At 32.9% G+C, this 20,423-nt stretch overlaps 1 protein-coding gene across 3 annotated transcripts in view; it reads left to right on the top strand.

The window, feature by feature from the left end:
* Positions 1-1,976: 1,976 nt before the first annotated feature.
* Positions 1,977-20,423, top strand: part of LOC129918823 (myeloid leukemia factor) — a 37,756-nt gene continuing 19,309 nt past the window's right edge. For all 3 annotated transcript variants that reach the window (XM_055999566.1, XM_055999565.1, XM_055999567.1), the window contains exons 1-3: positions 1,977-2,132; positions 2,391-2,596; positions 19,450-19,882. In XM_055999566.1, coding sequence (XP_055855541.1) covers positions 2,080-2,132; positions 2,391-2,596; positions 19,450-19,882 — 692 coding nt within the window. In that variant the 5' untranslated portion in view covers positions 1,977-2,079. The remainder of the gene's footprint in view (positions 2,133-2,390; positions 2,597-19,449; positions 19,883-20,423) is intronic.

Here is a 20,423-nt window from a genome sequence, read left to right as displayed (position 1 = left end):
AAATTTTCATATGGCCATCATTGTATATATATTTCTATAGTACTATCATGAAGTCGAATTTAGTATTAGTTCATGTCGCCACTTTGTTGAGGTGGCGCTCAGTGTGTTTTTTTCATACAAATTCTGCTTTTTCAAGTCACCACTAGAGTTCCTAAGATCGTTTCACTTCATGATAGCATGATAGTACTATGGAAATATATATACAATGATGGCCATGGCATCCATGTTGGATTCAAAAAAAATTTTTTTCACAAAAAACCAAAAATGATCTGTATATTCTTAGCTACATTTTAAGACCATGACCATTAACATTAGTTGCGTCGTTCTTGTGTTATAAGCGTTTGAAGGTAGCCATATTGAATTTTTTTTCGATTTTTAAAAAATCAAATGTGAAAACATTTTTATTTTTATTTCTAATTTTTCGAAAAAACTTTGGTAATTTTTTGGTTTTTTGTGAAAAAAACAATTTTTTTGAATCCAACATGGATGCCATGGCCAAATGAAAATTTTTGTTTGCATCCTGTAATTTCTTGTTCTAAAAAACATTAAAATAAAAAAAAAAACAATTTCAGTGAACAAAATTGATAAACAGAGTTTTTTTTTTTGCTAGAAATGTCAAACATATTCGATACTCGAGTATCGATCGATGTCAAAATGCCGGACGTCATTCGTTCCGACTTCGGCTCCGATTTCTCGGAATGGAGATTTTCACCACACTAATACATATGCAATCGACTTCGCGGTGATTATAATTTCCATACTAATTTGAGCCGCCTTCGGACCAGTTTCTGATCCGAAATCGGACTCAGCTCCACCTCAGGCGGAGCGGATTCGGACCGAGGTCGGACCTGTTTGCTTGAAGGGTTCTGAGAAAAAAATTTTTTGGAGAGATTTTTTCTTTGTTGGAGAATTTGAATAGAGGTAGAAATTTGACGTTTCAGTAAAAACCCTCATCCAGTAGTTATCACAAAATGGAGTAAGGCTTCCGATCTATAATAGAGTATCTTTGGTTGATTTCTTCACGTTCTGCTTCATCCCTGGGTTGCAAAAGTCGATACGATTGTACTTTTTTCAATACACTTGGCCTTGCTTAAGTACACAAATACACTTTTACTAAATTCGATACAATTATTTTTATTTGAGAATTGAGTATTTTCAATCAAATAAATACCGAACGACTGATTGTATTTGCAAGTTTTCAAGAAAATTTTTGTTGAAAAAATCATCATTAATTTTTGTGAAAATATTTTGTTTTGTTTGATTTGTCAAAGATCTTGTTAGAATTAGTTAAAAACATATTTTTGATTTAAACCTGGGATGTAAAAATATCAATTAAAAAATGCATAATTACTTGGCTTAAAAAATAATATTTAATTTTATTAAAATTTTGTTTCGATTTTTTTCAAAGCAGAAAATTTTTTATTTGCAAAAACATTTTTTTAATGCAAAATATTTAAATTTCCAATTCAAATTTTGTTTTCATTGCAAATTTTTACTTTCTCTATTAAAGGGCAAGCATTGGTTTCGTGTCGAAAAAAAATTTCGAGATTTTAATCCAAATTAACATCATTTATGATTCGAGTAATTATTGCACTTTTCTCGAAACGACTTTTACGATTCTGATGAAATTTAGTATAAATAATGCTACTAGTTATTCTAACATTGCTTTTTTTTTTATTTACCAATTTTATTCAAAATTTACAAGCTGATATTTCTTATAATTTTAAAGGATTATATCTATGAATTCAAAATATCAAGAAAAAAAATTGGAAACAAAATTTAAAAAATTTTTTGTTGCATATGCATCAAAAAATTGTACTTTCTTTGGTTAATCTTAAAGTCTTTTGTTCAAAAAAATATTTTTTTGAATTATTCTTCAAAAAACGTTGAAAGAATCAAAAAGTACAATTCGATACACTTTTTATTTTACTTTCGATACAATGCTGAAAGACGGTTTGTCATCCCTGCTTCATCCCAGTTTCTCAAATTTATTAAGAAAAAAATCCATCAGTTCAAGTTTCAAGTCTCATCTATTTTATAAAATAATAAACGTAAATATTTTCTGCAAAACTTAAAAATATGTCACTATTTGGAGCATTACTTGGTGATTTCGAAGATGATGGTTACATGGGGTAAGTTAATATAGAGCTTCATCTTTTTGAAAAAAAATATAAAATGTTTTGATTTTCCAACAAAAATGGAAATGTGAAAATCAATACATGCAAAAGAAAAAAAAATAGAAAATCCATAGTAATGCATACACATAATCTTGGTTCACAAAAATAAAATGCTCGAAAAATACTATGTAATTATATAAACCACAAACTGTTTAAAAAAAGTTGAAATTGAGTTAAACTTATATGACATTGTTTTTATTTGGTTTTCTACAGTAATCAGATTAATTCTATGAACATGCAAATGCGAAACATGAATCGTTTCATGAATAATATGATGATGCCCGATCCATTTAACATGCTCACTCCTTTCGACGGAGGATTCAATGGCAACAATAGTATGATGGAACGTGTTCCAATGCTTGGTGGTGGGTTATTTGGATTCCCCGGCATGCCGAATATGAATCGTTTAATTAGCACTGGTAAGTTCTAATTCAATTTTGTTCTATTTTTACCTAGTTTCATAGTTTGTAGGTGGTTAGCATAGAATGAACAAATTGTTTGTCCACCCAATTGTAAGAAATGGGGCAGGTGGCCATGGCAGTGAACTTTTGTTTTGATAATTACTAGATAATCTAATTTTAATTTAGTTTTTCGAAAATGCCTCCCTACTAGACCGAGAGCTGAGAGCAGATTTTTTGCGTGAGAGGTAACCGTTTCATATTAATATTAGAGTAAGTCCCAGCCATGGTGATGACGAAAACGAACGTCTGCCAGCATGTGTCTGCGCCTTTGCTGAGAAAAAGTGCATCAAAAGTACATTTTTTCTGAAAATTGATTTAGGGAGGGTAACCACCTGGAAACAATTGGAACCTGACGCCCTCGTCGCCCTGATTACAAAAACACCCATGACAGACGTTTTAACTGCGCCCAAACACCCGACAGACGAGCCTGAAAACGCGTTTTTTTACGCGTTTTTAGGGATTGGGGTAACCACCTAAAAACAATTGGAACCTGACGCCCTCGTCGCCCTGATTACAAAAATACCCATGACAGACGTTTTAACCGCGCCCAAACACCCGACAGACGAGCCTGAAAACGCGTTTTTTTACGCGTTTTTAGGGATTGGGGTAACCACCTAAAAACAATTGGATTCTGTAGCCCTTGACTCCCTGATTGCAAAAATACCCATGACAGACGTTTTAACCGCGCCCAACACCCGACAGACGAACCCGAAAACGCGATCTTTTACGCGAACGCAAGGGCTTGGGGCAACCACTTGAAATTAGTCTCATTCTGTTGGTCTTGACTCTCTGATTACAAAAATACCCATGACAGACGTTTTAGCTGCGCCCAAACCCCCAACAGACGAGTTCTAAATCGCGATCTTTTTTCGCGAAATAAAAAACCAAGGACTTGAGGTCACCACTTGAAATTAGTCTCATCCTGTTGTCCTTGACTCCCTGTTTGCAAAAATACCCATGACAGACGTTTTACCTCCATCCAAACGCCCAACAGACGAGTCATAAATCGCGATCTTTTTCGCGAAATAAAAAAGCAAGGACTTGAGGTCACCACTTGAAATTAGTCTCATCCTGTTGTCCTTGACTCCCTGATTGCAAAAATACCCATGACAGACGTTTTATCCGCGCCCAAACAACCGACAGACGAACCCAAAAACGCGATTAAATTTAATTGAAGATTTTTGTGAACAAACATTTTTTTTTCAAAAATTTTGCTTAAATTTCATACATTTACTAATGCCAAAAGATTGGCTAGGCAATTAAAGGAAAACAACTATTTGAGGCTATGAGAGCAATAGTGGCGTAACCGGTTTTTTTTTCAAAAATGAGTTTTTCATAAAAACTTGGTCTCTTAATATATCTACTTTATTACAAAAATAGATTTATGTAGCTAGATACACTCAGAACTAGATGGCACTCAAAAAAGTGTTGTTTTGAAAAACCCTGTATCTTAAATCACTCGTAGCTCAAAACTTCCTTTTTATGGCTTACGCCACTATTGTTCTCATAGCCTCATTTGAGAGTCATGGACAATATAGTTGTTTTCCTTTAATATGAGTGAAGGACAATCTTCCATCTCTTAGGCGATAAATGCAATTTGTAGAAATGAGATTCTGGCTTTTTAAAAACGTGTATGCAAGTATTGTAGGTGCTGACCGTTGTGTTCAAAATATTTTGTGTTTGAAGTTAATTTTTGAGAAAGTTACATTTATCGCCTAAACGATGGAAGATTGTCCATGACTCTCAAATAGTTGTTTTCCTTTAATTGCCTAGCCAATCTTTTGGCATTAGTAAATGTATGAAATTTAAGCAAAATTTTTGAAAAAAAAATGTTTGTTCACAAAAATCTTCAATTAAATTTAATCGCGTTTTTGGGTTCGTCTGTCGGTTGTTTGGGCGCGGATAAAACGTCTGTCATGGGTATTTTTGCAATCAGGGAGTCAAGGACAACAGGATGAGACTAATTTCAAGTGGTGACCTCAAGTCCTTGCTTTTTTATTTCGCGAAAAAGATCGCGATTTATGACTCGTCTGTTGGGCGTTTGGATGGAGGTAAAACGTCTGTCATGGGTATTTTTGCAAACAGGGAGTCAAGGACAACAGGATGAGACTAATTTCAAGTGGTGACCTCAAGTCCTTGGTTTTTTATTTCGCGAAAAAAGATCGCGATTTAGAACTCGTCTGTTGGGGGTTTGGGCGCAGCTAAAACGTCTGTCATGGGTATTTTTGTAATCAGAGAGTCAAGACCAACAGAATGAGACTAATTTCAAGTGGTTGCCCCAAGCCCTTGCGTTCGCGTAAAAGATCGCGTTTTCGGGTTCGTCTGTCGGGTGTTGGGCGCGGTTAAAACGTCTGTCATGGGTATTTTTGCAATTAGGGAGTCAAGGGCTACAGAATCCAATTGTTTTTAGGTGGTTACCCCAATCCCTAAAAACGCGTAAAAAAACGTGTTTTCAGGCTCGTCTGTCGGGTGTTTGGGCGCGGTTAAAACGTCTGTCATGGGTATTTTTGTAATCAGGGCGACGAGGGCGTCAGGTTCCAATTGTTTTTAGGTGGTTACCCCAATCCCTAAAAACGCGTAAAAAAACGCGTTTTCAGGCTCGTCTGTCGGGTGTTTGGGCGCAGTTAAAACGTCTGTCATGGGTGTTTTTGTAATCAGGGCGACGAGGGCGTCAGGTTCCAATTGTTTCCAGGTGGTTACCCTCACTAAATCAATTTTCAGAAAAAATGTACTTTTGATGCACTTTTTCTCAGCAAAGGCGCAGACACATGCTGGCAGACGTTCGTTTTCGTCATCACCATGGCTGGGACTTATTCTAATATTAATATGAATCGGTTACCTCTCACGCAAAAAATCTGCTCCCGGCTCTTAGACTATACACGATATAAACTAACTTTATGACGTCAAAAATGCGGAAGGAGAAACGCTTCTTTTAGTTTGGTAAAATATTTAATAGAAAGAGAAATTTTTTTGATTTTATTTTTAAGCTAAATATGAGTCAATAAATATAAAAATAATGTATTGAACAGGTTAAGAAACATGCAGAAGCAGATGGATTAAGGTGTTAATACGTAAAAAAACAATATGATTCCGTTAATATCTCTTTTTTTACATGATTTTAAGCTCTTATTGTGCTTTCAGCATCCATGTATTAACGGAATCATATTGTTTTTTTACGTATTAACACCTTAATTTTACACTTAGGATTGTTTTCGAAACCGAAATCCCGAAAAATTATATAAAATAAAAAATTTGCGCAAATTTTTCATTTTATATAATTTTTCGGGATTTCGGGATCCCATTCGGGATTTTGGGTTTTCGGGATTTTGGGTTTTCGGAATTTTGGGTTTTCGGCATTTCGGTTTTCGGGATTTTGTCCCCAATCCTTATTTTCCGGTTTTACTTTTAATTAAGTATTTTAACTGTTGATTTCAATGAAAACATTTTTCTTCCAAAAACAATTTTTGATTAACCAAAAAAGTGTCAAGAATGGATCCAAATGGTCTATTAAAACGCTTATAAATGGAGTTTTATTAATGGTATCACCAATATAAAGGTCTTAAAAGTTAGGAAAAATTATAAGGAATCAGGTTCTGTAATTCAAGAAGTTGAATCTTAAAAAAACAACTTAAAATATGGATGCATGAAAAAAAAGTAAGCATTTTAAAAAACTTAAAACGTTAAAAGGGGCAAATGTGTCGAAGTTGGACTTGGTCGCAATTTTTTTTTGCAGATTCAATTAGATAGATACGAGTTTAACCTTTAGAAAACATTAAATTTTATTACACAATAATGTGAAATAGTATAACTTTTCTCCTTACCAACACAAGCCTGGTACGCTGCTCGCGCTAAATTTTAGCTCCCATACAAATTATCGAAAATTTTTAGCCGAGATAAAAAGGATCCCATACAAGTTATCGATAACTTGTATGGGAATTTTATCTCAGCTAAAATTTAGCGCGAGCAGCGTACCAGGCTACAGAAAGAAATTTTTTTTTACGTTTAATTTATATTAAGATTCAACTTATCACTTTTTTATTTATAAAGTAATATAACATTTAGATACAGCATCCGTTGAATATTATGCTTTAATTTGATACAACTACTTGTTCTGTTTTGTTTTGTTAAAAACTCATTTGATTTTGTTTGAAACTTATCGTAGTAACGATTTCAATAATTGTTGGTTCAAAATACTTTTTCATGTTGAGTAAACACTTTTTCTTATAAGTCTCGAATATTTATTTCAGTAGAATTACTTTCAGGTCGTTTAAGAATAAACGAAGAATTTCAACAGGTTATGGGCCCAGTTGTACGCCGAAAGTAAGAAGAAATGAATTTGCAACATTTTTGGTAAAAGTTTGTTTTTTCGAGCGATTACGTAATTGGTCGTTTAAGAACGAACGAATTTCAAGAAGAATTACGTAATCAGTATTTGCAATTGAAATTTTTTTTTGGATAATTGCTGGAAATACTTCGAGAAGCATCAATTAAATTTGAAAGAGCAAACTACTGAAGAATATTCGAGAAGTTATGGAAAAGGATATATTAACAATTGAAAAATTTACTAATCCATCCCAATGGATGATGTGGAAATTTCAAGTCCGGGTGAATCTTATAGCCTTGGAATTGTATGACGTTGTAAATGGAACGTCACAAAAGCCCACTGATGCTATCCTTTTGGCAGCATGGTTAAGAACGGATGCTAAGGCTCAGAAAGTTATTGTGAATTCTTGTGGGTCCAAAGTTCTCATTCATTTATGTAACTGTTCCACATCGAAAGAAATGTGGGACAAGCTTCATTCAATTTATGAACAAACGAATGATTCAGCTAAGCATCTTTTAGAAGAACAATATTACTTATACCAGAAGAACCCAGCTCATGATATTGCCAATCACATTTCAACTTTAGAAAATTTGGTGCAAAAATTGAAGGTAGCAGGTGTCACTATTGACAATAGTATGTTAATAACAAAAATACTAAAGATATATAATAATAATAAAGTTTATTAGTTCGTTGAACTTTTCAACAAATACAATTTACAAATTTTTAACAATTTTTCTGTTACGTGTTTTAACGTTCTTGCAAATTTACAACATTTTAAAATCTATATTTTACAAGATTTTTAAATCTGTATTTGTGAAATTTAATATTAATTTTAATTAGTTTTTAACTTTATTTAGGTTTTAACTATTTTGCAAAAATATTTTAAGTTTATTTTTAAAATTTTAAATCTTGATTCATTTTTCAAATCATTGGGCAAGCTGTTGAAGAGATTGAGTCCTGCATACATCAAAGAGTTCATGGTACTGCTACTGTTGCATCGGATTGGTCTGATGTTTTGATTGTTTCTTAGATTATATGGCTGTACTTCAGAAACCATAATAATGTTTTCTTCTAAGTATGAAGGCATCATTTCGTTTTTCATTTTGTATATAAATATCATTGTATTGAAAGTTATTAGCTGGTCAACATTCATCCATCTTAATGCCTCTAACATTTGTTGCATTGGTGTATATCGATTGCACTTGAGAATCGATCGCATTGACTTGTTTTGTAGAAGCTGCATACGTTGCTTTGTTTGATTTTGGCATCCATATAAGATTGTCGAGCAATACAAGAAGTGTGGTAGTACTATGGCATTGTAAAGCATTATTGCATTGCCCATAGTTAAAACAGGTCTTATACGTTTAAGAAAACCAACTTTTTTTAGCAATTTTTGAACAAATATACTTGGCATGATCTTTGAAGTTTAGTTCACTGTCTATTATAACTCCTAAGTACTTAATGGTCTTAAAACATTCAATTTGGCAATTGTTTATGTACACTGAGATGGGGTCACAAATTTTTAACTTCATACGCTTAGTTTTATTTACATTAAGACTCAGTTTATTTGCTCTTAGCCACAGGTTAACATTATCTAAGTCTTGATTTATTTTTGAACACATATCATTTACATCATTACCGGTAATATATGTATATTAACGTATCATCAGCAAATAACATAACTTTACAGTATTTCAGAGTACATTTAACATCGTTTATATATAATAAGAACAAAACTACACCTAATACAGCGCCTTGTGGGACACCTAATTTAACACCAATGGAGTCCGACATCGTATCACCAAACCTTGTTTTTTGGCTTCTTCCACTCAAATATGATTGAAACCACTTTAATTCAGTCTCTTTTATTCCATAGGATTCAAGCTTTAATAATAATATTTTTCTGTCTATCGTTTCGAAAGCTCGTTTGAAGTCAAGAAACACAGCAATTATCCCTTCGCCTTTATCAATTTGTTTCCTCCATTCATAAGTTAAGTAGTTTAACGCTATTTCACAAGAGTGCTTACTTCGAAAACCAGACTGTTCATCAACTAATAAATTATTATTTTCAATGTACTCTGTAAGCTGTTCACTAACTACACGCTCTAACACTTTTTCAAACATTGGTAACATATTAATGGGACGAAAGTTTTCACTGTTTTTAGTGCCTTTCACCTTTTCCACGGGTACGACTGTAGATTCCTTCCATCCGTTAGGAAAAATTCCATGTAATAAGGATATGTTAATTATCTTCATAAGAACTGGTCCTATAATTTCAATTGAATTATAAATAATGTCTCTATTTAAACCGTATATATCTTTTTTATTATTGCACTTTTTTATAATATCACAGATCGATTGTTCATCACTTCAGGAGGTTCATATTGCACAAATGGAATAGATTGATTTATATCACAGACACTTTCTATAAAGTATTTATTAAACTTATTTGCTATTTGAAGTTGATCTCTGACTTTTTCTTGTCCAAATTCTATACTCGGGTAAGTTTTCTGCGCATCATCCTTCAATACAAATGTTTTAAGCATTTTCCAAATCCCTTTTTGATCACCTGCTCTGTTTTGAATCTGGTCGGAAATGTAATTATTTTTGGCAGCTTTGATTTTCTCCTTATATAGCTTGCATATATTTTTGTATGTAGCCCAATTGTTCTCATTATTACTCAAAGTTGCAGTCCTGTATGCTCTAATTTTTTCTATTTTCAAATCTTGTAGTTCTATTGTAAACCACTTACATTCCCTATCAATTTTAAAATTTTTTTCAGCTGTCATTGCGTCAACACATCACTTTATTTTACTGTCAAACATTTGAAAGAGTTCGATGCTATTTTCAATTAAAAACAAGTTATCAAATCCTACTTCTTCTAAAGCACTGTCAAATGTAACCTTCGAGTATTTGAATATTCGACATTTTTTATTTTTAAGCTTTTAATGTTATTTATTTCAATTTTTATTGTTTCATGGTCAGATATTTTATTATCACAGTCGATTTTCACATCTATTCTATTGCACAAGTTAATTTCCGTAAGCACGTAATCGATAAGCGTTCTAGAGTAATTAGTTATTCTTGTTGGTTCCTTCTTGAGTTGTAACAGCCCTTCATTTGTTATAATTTCTTCTATTTTTGATTTATTGTTATCTTCATTTAAATAGTCTATATTAAAATCTCCCGTTATAAAATCATTTTCAAAACACTGCAAATACCAGTTTGTATAAACTTCCAAAAATTCATTCACAGTAGAACTTGGTGATCTATATACTACCCCGATAGACCATTTTTCTTTTTGTATAACAATATTAACTTTTAAAAACCATGCAACATAATCAAGTTTACTTACATTTTTGATAGAGTATTCTATACCGTTTTTAATATACATACTCACTCCACCAGTATACTTTGAAATTGATGTGCAAATCACATGTGCATAGTTGTTAATTTTAGTTTCAGAGTCTTCTATATCCAATGTAACGCGAGTTTCGGAAAGGAGTAAGATATCAGGGGCTCTAGTATTAACAAGTAATTCCACTTCACTTTTATTTGCTAATAGGCTTTGTACATTTAGGTAATATATAAGATATTGCCATCGGACTACCGACATTTTTCTACGGCATGGGATTCAACAGCCAAGGAACATCAAACAATTATCAACTTGACAAATCGGCTTTAAGTAGAGGAAAGTGGCCTTGGTGTTGAAAATATTAATTTGGAAGAAGTTGGAACGGTACAATCAAGAAGAAAAATTTCACAAATTTTAAAAAGAAAGACAAAACAAAGCGACCTGCTAAATGTTTCAAGTGTAGTCTGACTGGACACTGGAAACGTGATTGCAAGGTACATACACAACCATGTGATGATAAAGCTTTTTTCAGCAACATTGTGCAGTCCTTGAGAGAATGTGATTATGGGCTTGTAGCCCATAATTGGTTATAATGTGCAAATAATGTCAAAGTTTAATACTGCTTTACTAAAATTAGTGTTGTCCATGATTTTTCATTATTTTTATCTAATTTAAGAGCTTGTTTCTATTCAAGTGACGCAAAAAAAACACTGTTTTTTTTTAAGTTATGCTAGCCATACGGTTTCTGTTTTGGGTTTTTTGTTTTTACAACATTGTTTGTTAAAAGTTCCTATTTGAAAATGCAAAACCAAAAATCTACTAAGTTACCTCACCAAAGCGCCAATCGCTATTTTCTAAAGAAAAAATGTTGTTTCTATTCAAGTGACGCGCAGTGTATTGTAAACAACATCGGCTAAGCTTCAAATTGCGACCAGACAGATCTCTAAGCTGTGGAGAAATCATTCATGCCGATATATGCGGGCCAATGGAAGAAGCTTCGTTTGAAGGCTCAAGATATTTTATACTTTTTAAGGACGATTTTTCAAAACTCCGTTTTGTATATTTCCTTAAAAACAAATCAGAAGCTCTTGAAAAGTTTAAAATAGTCTTGAAGATAGCTGAAAAACAGTGTGGTCATCCTATCAAGATTCTTCAAACAGATAATGGGCTAGAATTTGTAAATATTGCCTTCAAGCAATTACTGGAAGAAAATGGAATTCGTCACCGTCGATCCATTGCTTACACTCCAGAACAAAATGGGTGTATCGAGCGTGAAAACCGAACCATCATGGAATCTGCACGGTCGATGATATATGCAAAAGGACTTAATCCAAAACTTTGGGCGGAAGCAGTACAAACGGCAGTTTTTATCTTAAACCGAACAGGAACTAGTACTACACTGTCAATAATGTGTCCAGTTATGAAGATGCTGAAGATGTTCAAATTGATTTTATACCTGAAAGCCAGCAAACAACAAGAAAAGTTCCAAGTCAACCCATTCCAGAAGCAAGAATAGATACAGCCAACATTTTAGAAAAACGCTTGCGAAACCGTCCAGAAGGTGCTTCCATGGCGATGGCTTTATTGGCGATCAGTGAAGTGCCGAAGTCGTATGAAGAAGCTGTACAATCAAAAGAAAGTGAGAAATGGCTGAAAGCGATGAAGTTAGAATTTGATTCACTTATGCAAAATCAAACCTGGAGTTTAGTTGAAAAGCCAAGCAACCAAAAGGTAATCGACAATAAATGGGTTTTCAAGGTGAAGAGGAATTCGGACGATTCAATCGAACGTTTCAAGGCACGAGTGGTATGTCGGGGATTTAATCAAGAATATGGTATCGATTATTTAGAAACGTTTAGTCCAGTGGTACGTTTCATACCTTGCGTGCAATTCTGGCCATTGCTGCTGAGAAGAAAATGTTCATGAAGCAGTTCGATGTTAAAACGGCTTTTCTGCATGGCGATCTGGAAGTAACTGTTTTGATGGAACAACCAGTTGGTTTCAATGATAACAGTGGGCGAGTTTGCAGACTGCAGAAAAGTTTGTACGGGCTGAAGCAAGCATCAAGATGTTGGAACAGAAAATTTAAATCATTCATCAATCAATTTGGTTTACAAACTTGTGATTCCGATTCCTGTGTGTTTGTAAGTAGTCAAAATGGAAAAACATTAATGATGGCAATCTATGTGGATGATGGAATTGTGGCTTGGGACGATCCATTAAAAGTAGAAGCAGTTATAAAACATTTTCAAGAAACACTTCGAAATTAAACAAATGCAAGTGGGTTATTTTCTTGGTTTTGAGATCGACCAACAAGCAGATGGTTCCATATTTATGCATCAAACAGCTTATACCATGAAGATTTTAGAACGATTCCATTTTGAAAGTTGCAATCCAGTTTCTGTGCCAAGTGATCCAAACCAACTACTAACAAATTTTGAGGAATCAGAACCAAGTAAGTTTCCATATCGACAACTAATTGGAAGTCTTATGTATTTGGCAGTTGCTACAAGACCAGATATCAGTTATGCAATTGGGAATGCAAGTCGATAAATGGAAAAGCCATTGGTGGTTCACGAGAATGCTTTGAAGCGCATTCTGAAATATATAAAAGGTAGAGTCAATTATGGGATTTTGTACAAAGCAAATGGCGTTCATCAGTTATGTGGATTCAGCGATGCTGACTATGCTGGGGAAATTGAAAATCTACATCAGGGTTTGTTTTCAAATATAATGATGGCATTATCAGTTGGAGCAGTACAAGACAGAAATGTGTGTCATTATCTACAACAGAGTCTGAGTATGTAGCAGCCTCTGAAGCAATCAAGGAGCTAGTCTGGTTACAACAATTGTTCGAAAAGTTGGTGCCAAGCAAAATTAAGAATGCTACAACATTTTATATAAACAATATGAGTGCAATTCGATTAATTAAGAATCCAGAATTTCATCGAAGAAGTAAACATATTGATGTCAGATATCACTTCATACGGGAAAAATTTGAAGAAGGTTGTTTCAATTTGCTATATGTATCAACAACTGAAATGATTGCTGACATTTTGACGAAGGCGTTACCAAAACAACGTTTTCAGTTCTTACGAAAATTAATGGGAGTTTTTGACAAAAAGTGGGAGTGTTGAATATTATGCTTTAATTTGATGCAACTACTTGTTCTGTTTTGTTTTGTTAAAAGCTCATTTGATTTTGTTTGAAACTTATCGTAGTAACGATTTCAATAATTGTTAGTTCAAAATATTTTTTCATGTTGAATAAACACTTTTTCTTATAAGTCTCGAATATTTATTTCGGTAGAATTACTTTCAGGTCGTTTTAGAATAAACTAAGAATTTCAACAGCATCTTGTAGACAATTTCGTATCTCTTTATCAATATAAAAGCATTTTTCTATAGCCACTTCAAAAAAAAGTACTTACTTACACTATCGCTAAGTTATAAAAAAAATCATTTTTTTTGGGCTGAAAACTTTGAACTCTAGACCACTGCTGTTAGTCACCTGGAGTGATAATTAATTTTAAAACTAAGAAAATGCTAAGCAAGTTATCTACTTTTCATTGAAATTACTGAAGAAAAAAGGGGAGCATTTTGTGTTAGCTCTGTTTTGCACTGGAATTTATTTTTAATATAGCAGGAAGGAACAACAAGTCCTTCAAAAGAAAAATAATTTAAAAAGCATCATTTCCTCATCATTAACTAAAAAATGTAATTTTTGACTTATTGCTCTTTTGCACTGAAGTAGCGATATGTTCATGAAATGAAAACATTTTCTTTAGATTTAAGGTTACAATACAATTTTCTTATTGCATTCGCTCACCGTACACTCGAGTTTATTCGAGAAGCGTGAGAAACCGAGAATCATACAAGAAATAAATAGAGATATTAAATGTTTATTTTGCACTCATACGTGCATTTTTTTTAGTACCGGAAAGTTATGTCATTTTCTTTCACTCTGTTTAGGAGTACTCTATTTTTACTCCTTTTTCCGGAGTGATAGAACATAATGTATTTTTTGTATTTGTGTGTGTGACAAGACAAAAATGGCTAATTTCCTTGAAGATAATAGTGATAACAGGCCTAGGGAAAAATTTGTAAAAACTTAAAAAAAAAATTCGCAGTAGTAAGACAAAAATGGCTAATTTCCTTGAAGATAATAGTGATAACAGGCCTAGGGAAAATTTTGTAAAAACTTAAAAAAAAAATTCGCAGTAGTAAGTATTTTTTCTGTTATATTTTGATATCTAACATAGGAGTTTTCATAAAATTCCTCCCATACTCGCCCATACAAAACTATTTGAAAAGTAAAGCCGAGCTAAAATATATTTCAGCCGAGTTGTGCGCAGATTCAATTAGAAAATCACACATTCGTTTTCAACTATAATCTGTAACAATTTAGTGTACGAAAAATAAGTCAAGAAGAACGGAGAAAAAAATTAAGAAAAGAAAGAAATAATTTTTATTTTGTAAAGACTTTTTTAGTTTGAATACATTTTATCCTTACATTATGAAGCATAAACGTTAGTTGATAAGTCTGCTCCTACACGAAGACGCAAGGCGCAGAAATTATCTTCGAATTTCCTTTTGATTTTCGTTTCGGTGCGTCGCGCGTTTCTATACGTAGTATTTTTTAGAAGACGCCGATTTGACAGCTATTTTCTTTAGTTTTATTTTGTTCTTGTTTTCGTATGTATTTTTATTCAAAAAAAAAAGCACCAAATATATACAAAGAAACAACTCCAGTACACGAAGCCTCAAGAGGCTTGACTCTTTTTTCGAATTTTGTTTCGATAATCATTCTATGAGGCGCGTACTATTACACGATGCCTCTTGAGTCAAAAACTCAAATTTCACATTTCTCTTTTCATTTAAAATTTGTTGTTGTTGTATTGCACCAAGAAGCAAAAAGAAAAGAAAGGGAATGTTGAAAAAAGAAAAAGTGGAAAAAGAAACGTCAAAAAAGAGTCTCAGATTTTCGACCCACGACTCTCCGGTCGCATAGTTTTTTGTTTTATCTTCTTTCTCTTTTGCACTCATTAGTTTTGAAAAGAAGCGCGCTTCTTCAGGCTTCGTGTAATAGCTGACTATGCGCAACGAAAACTTTTGAATAATTAAAAACGTTACTATACACGCAAATAATACACAACAAACCAATAAAGCAAAACAGCAAAAAAAAAGAATAGCATCAAAGAGAAACATCAAAAAGAGTCACAAAATTTTTTACCGGAGACTCACGGTAGAAAATCTTCCTTCCCTTTTTTTGGAATTTCCTTTCTCCCTTGCTCTTATGTGCATTTCGCGCTTTGCGGCTTCGTCTAGAAGCGGACTTAGTTTTACTTTTGGTTTATTTTTCATTATGCTTCTGATCGTTTTTTTCAGCCTAATTGACTCACACCCTTGTTTGATTTTATAATTGTAAAATAAAAATATCCCATCAACGCAGAAAAAAATGGGGTTTTTTTTTATATGGCACAGGATTTTTTTTTTATTGATGAAGAACACTGGCTGAATTTTTTTATTCGGTTTTCAATTTCATTTTGGAAAAAGTGAAGAATTAAAATATATTCATAATGGTTGTTTTTGTTAATAACAAAAGAGTTTGAAAGAAAAACTTTTCGCATTTTTCACTTTTCAAACAAAATTTTAAAATGTCAAACTTCAAATTCATAACTGTGTGTGCAAGTCCGTGTGCAAATCAGTGTAAATCTGGGGGGTAATTCCGTATCTCGATTATCGCCAGACGTTAACGTTTGGACGATAGAGTTGCTTCACGTAAAATTGAAAACGGCAATCGTTTGGACGATCACGTTTTCGCTATATTTTGTTTGCTTCACGGAAGACGAAAATCGTCTAAACGTACACGCAAAAACGTTGACGTTTGGACGATAGCTAAATAGCTCACGTTTTCCATACGTTTATACTCATTTAATGTTTTTTTTTTTATTATTTCAAGTTTGTGATCAAATAATGTAATTTGTTATTATTTGGGATTGAAAAATAAACATTACAATGGTGGTTAATTTTTGGTTGCTCTAAAAAAATTAAAAAGACGATTTTGTCCTAACAAACGTGTGTATTATATTCACAAATGCAATGCATGCATATAAGATAATTTTTTTTTTTGAAAGAAACCCCGCACAAGAAACAAAATAAAAACATTGTTTATTTTGCATATTCCTTTATTTCATACCACCACAAAAAAAAAACACATGACATGACAGAAACAAAAAAAAATAAAAAAAAACATCAACACATCTTCTCCTTCTTATATTATTAATGACAGACAGAGTCAGTATGACATTTAAACCAGTTTGAAAATTTCTGAAAGCTCTCAAAATGCATGAAAATAAACTTAGACGAAACGAATTTCGCTAAGTTACGTGAAGCAAATTGTTTACGATTACGTCCACGATTAACGTTTTGACGATCAAGTTTCGAAAATTACGGAATGACCCCCCTGACTAAAAATGTGGAGTATCTGGGGTATTCCGTAGTACTTTTTTTACACTTTTGTGGCGTGGAAGAACACAAAACCTTCAATAGTGCAAAAATAAGTACTAAAAGGGTACTCTCATTAGAGTGAAAGAAATCGACATTAGATTTTATTATATGGGGGTTTGGGAAAAATTTCATAAATGCACTTTGACTTCAGGACTTGAAAGAGTATCAAGACATAAGTCGAAAACCATATTTTGCACAATCGCACCAAGAGTCATTTGGCCGTAATTTTGTTTTTTATAAAAATTTTACTTTTTTAAAAAAGTTTAAAGTTTAAGTTTTTTTTCATGGGTTTACTTAAAATCAAGAAAAAAGGACTACAGGATGCGGCTATTTTCAAGTGGTTATGCAAAAGTTTAAGAAATTATGCATTTTAGGGACCGTCTAACAGGGGTTCGGCCCCACTTAAAATGTTTGCCAAGGTTATTTTTGTTATGAGGAAGTCCAAGGCTACGGGATGAGACTGATTTCAAATCAATTTTAAGAGACAAAAAAAACGCATTTTCGGGACCGTCTGCTGGGGGTTTGCCTATGAAACATAGGTAATCGGTAAGATTAAATGTTCAAATTCTTCTTTGAAGTTAAATATAATTCCGATGAAATTAAAAAATTTCTTGCAAATTAAATCATTTTTTCTAAATTGACACTTCGGATTTAGAAACTATTGGAAGATGCTTTAAAATTTAAACAAAAAAATGTTGGCAATCCAACAAAATCTCCCACATCTATTATAATGAAGTGTTAAAATGAGTTAGGTTAGGTTTTACAGGTAAATTGCTCAACATTAAGGATAAAATCCTTTGTATGTTTTTAATATACTTCTTTTACAGAAGCGAGTAAAATCCGGATATTCAATATCTTTCAGTCTATCATAATAAATGGCAAAACCTAAAAAACTTATTATTTTCATTATTACTATCGAAAAAGGAACAAAATTTATACGCTAAAGGAACGATATTCTGGGCATTTTAAGATTGGGCCCTTTTCCCGAACATGGTTTCCCGGGAGTTTTCGTTCAGAATAAGGCTGAATATCTACCATAAATTCAACAGATCAATAAAGACTACATCTTTTGTCCCAGGTGCATCAAATTGGGAAGACGATGAATAAACTTACTTAAAACCTACACATAAACTGTACACACACACTCGGAAAAAACGCTACACAACTTAAACAACTTAAAAAAAATTTAATTTCAGCTTTAGTTGCAGTTTGTCACAGTAATTTTTAACAGTGAGATATCTTGATGGTATAGTACTCGGCTAGTGATACAATTTTTGTTGGATCGTGGGTCGTGGCTACCAGTTTTTTGTAGGAACACAACACAATTTCAGGATGTTTTCAACGCAAATTGCGTTGCTTTCTTTTATTTAATGTTGTTTTTACCTTCCGTGTATGCATTCGCATGTTCAGTATTAACTTTATTTTGATAGTTTTGAACTCGATTTATTTCCAGTTGAAGAAAACTAAGCTCACATAGTAAGTTATAGAGTTTGAATTTTACAGTCAAAATAATACTAAGTGCAATATAACAAAGCTCCCACGTTTTGACAGATTTGACACTTTACTAAAAATCAGGATATACATTTTAAGAATATTAATGCTTTCAACTTGAAAATCGGTTAAAACAGAAAAAAATTATATGCAAAAAACTGTAAACGTCTCTCCTGAAAAATAGTAAAAAGTCACTTAGTATTATTTTGCATGGGGCCATTGATATGCATGCTATACATTCGAAGTTCCTTAAAATAATATACCCTCGCATTTCACCAGACCTTAAACATACGTATTTGTAATTCTATTCTCACAAGCCCCTGTTAACCCAAAATCTGGAAAGCATTTAGAATCATACCTGTTCAAAAAAAATCTTCACTGAATTGTAAGGAATACAGACCTATAATAGCTATACTTTCCTTTGTTTGAAAAGACTTCTAAGTCAATAAATCTCCACTTTCTTAACAATAAACGAACAAACCAAATTCCTGTTCACGCTGTTCATACTACCCGAGATATCTTAAGATTAAAAAAGCATGTTTGGCTCAATATATGTATCATAAAAGATTAAAAAGTTGTACACATATACGTTTTTCTGAATTTTCTAACAGTAATATTTCAAAACGGGAGCTGATTAATTTTTTCTAACTTCGGATTAGAGTTCAGAACACCGAAAACCTTCAGAAAAGTAATTTTTGTTTGACAACAAAACCTTTGTTAACCAGTGTAATTTATAAATAATAATTCTTCCTTTTCTGGGCGCAGTTATGATATCGATGTCGAGGTTCGCCGGGTTGACCTCGGAAATCGGCGGCAAGCCTGCAGGTTTTGTATTGTTCCATTTCTGAGGCCAACTGATTGCTGGTGTTTTTGCATTTGCTTGTACCAGGAGTTTTTAGGCCTCCCTTTCTTTTTATTTATTTATATGAGATTTGGAAAACTTGATATTGTATAAAAAGAATAGAATATGAAGAACCAAGGAATCAAAAATAATTTATTATTGATCTTATGGAAATTCACATTATGTATATTTCATATTTCTTAAATTCTTAAGAAAGCTAGTGATATAATAAGACATGTATGCAGACCTAATTTATCAACTTATAACCATTATTTTGTATTTGTTTGTCAGATATTGGAAACAATGGCGCATCCTTCTGTTCATCAAGCGTGATTTCAATGTCATCCGGGCCAGATGGCCGGCCACAAATCTATCAAGCTACTAGTAGCACTAAAACTGGTCCCGGTGGAATCCGTGAAACACGCAAAACTGTCCAAGATTCTTCCAGTGGAGTGAAGAAAATGGCAATTGGACATCATATTGGGGAGCGTGCTCACATCATTGAAAAGGAACAAAACTTACGCTCCGGTCAACATGAGGAACGTCAGGAGTTCATTAATCTCGATGAAGAAGAAGCCGAGAGCTTTGATCGCGAGTTCACCAACAAAGCTCGCATGCACACTACTCCATCTATAATGTCTGGAGGTGGCAATCATTCCCCCCATCACCGACAGTACCAAAGAGCATTGCCCGCTCTTCCAGCACCTCCATCGGCAAATACAAGGTAAGTTTAGATTTTTTTCCTATGTTTAAAGCTTTTTTTGTCGTGGCGTTCCATTTAGTTCTTTTTTTGTTACCTAAAAAAAAAAAACTAACACTTCCTATCAACACACTCATACAAATTTGAGTTATTTTCTGTCCCTCTCTCAAAATTATAGTTCACTGTCAACATTTTCACAAATAAAACAAACTAATTTTTCCTTCGATAAATGTTACTCAAACAAAAATATCTTCACCTTTATTTTTGCAGATATAATTATTATTAAATTAAATAAAAATGATAAAATGAGAGAAGGAGAGAGATAGGTATGCAAATTAGTTAACATTCGAATTTTATAAATAAATCAATAGTAAATTAGTTTTGTAAATTATATTTGATTCGTTTTGGTGAAATATTTTGTTTGTTCATTGTTTTTTTTTTTTTGCATTAAAATTATGTTTTAATCAATAAAATTTATTGATATATTTAATATGGAGATATTTGAATTTAAATACACCATCAATAAGGATTTAAATTTCATACAACATTTTTAAGCTTACGTTTT

Source organism: Episyrphus balteatus, chromosome 4 (assembly GCF_945859705.1).
Source record: "Episyrphus balteatus chromosome 4, idEpiBalt1.1, whole genome shotgun sequence".
In the NCBI taxonomy this organism is placed as follows: domain Eukaryota; kingdom Metazoa; phylum Arthropoda; class Insecta; order Diptera; family Syrphidae; genus Episyrphus; species Episyrphus balteatus.
Note: the sequence above shows the minus strand (reverse complement) of the source record. Positions and strands in the feature narration are given on the sequence as shown.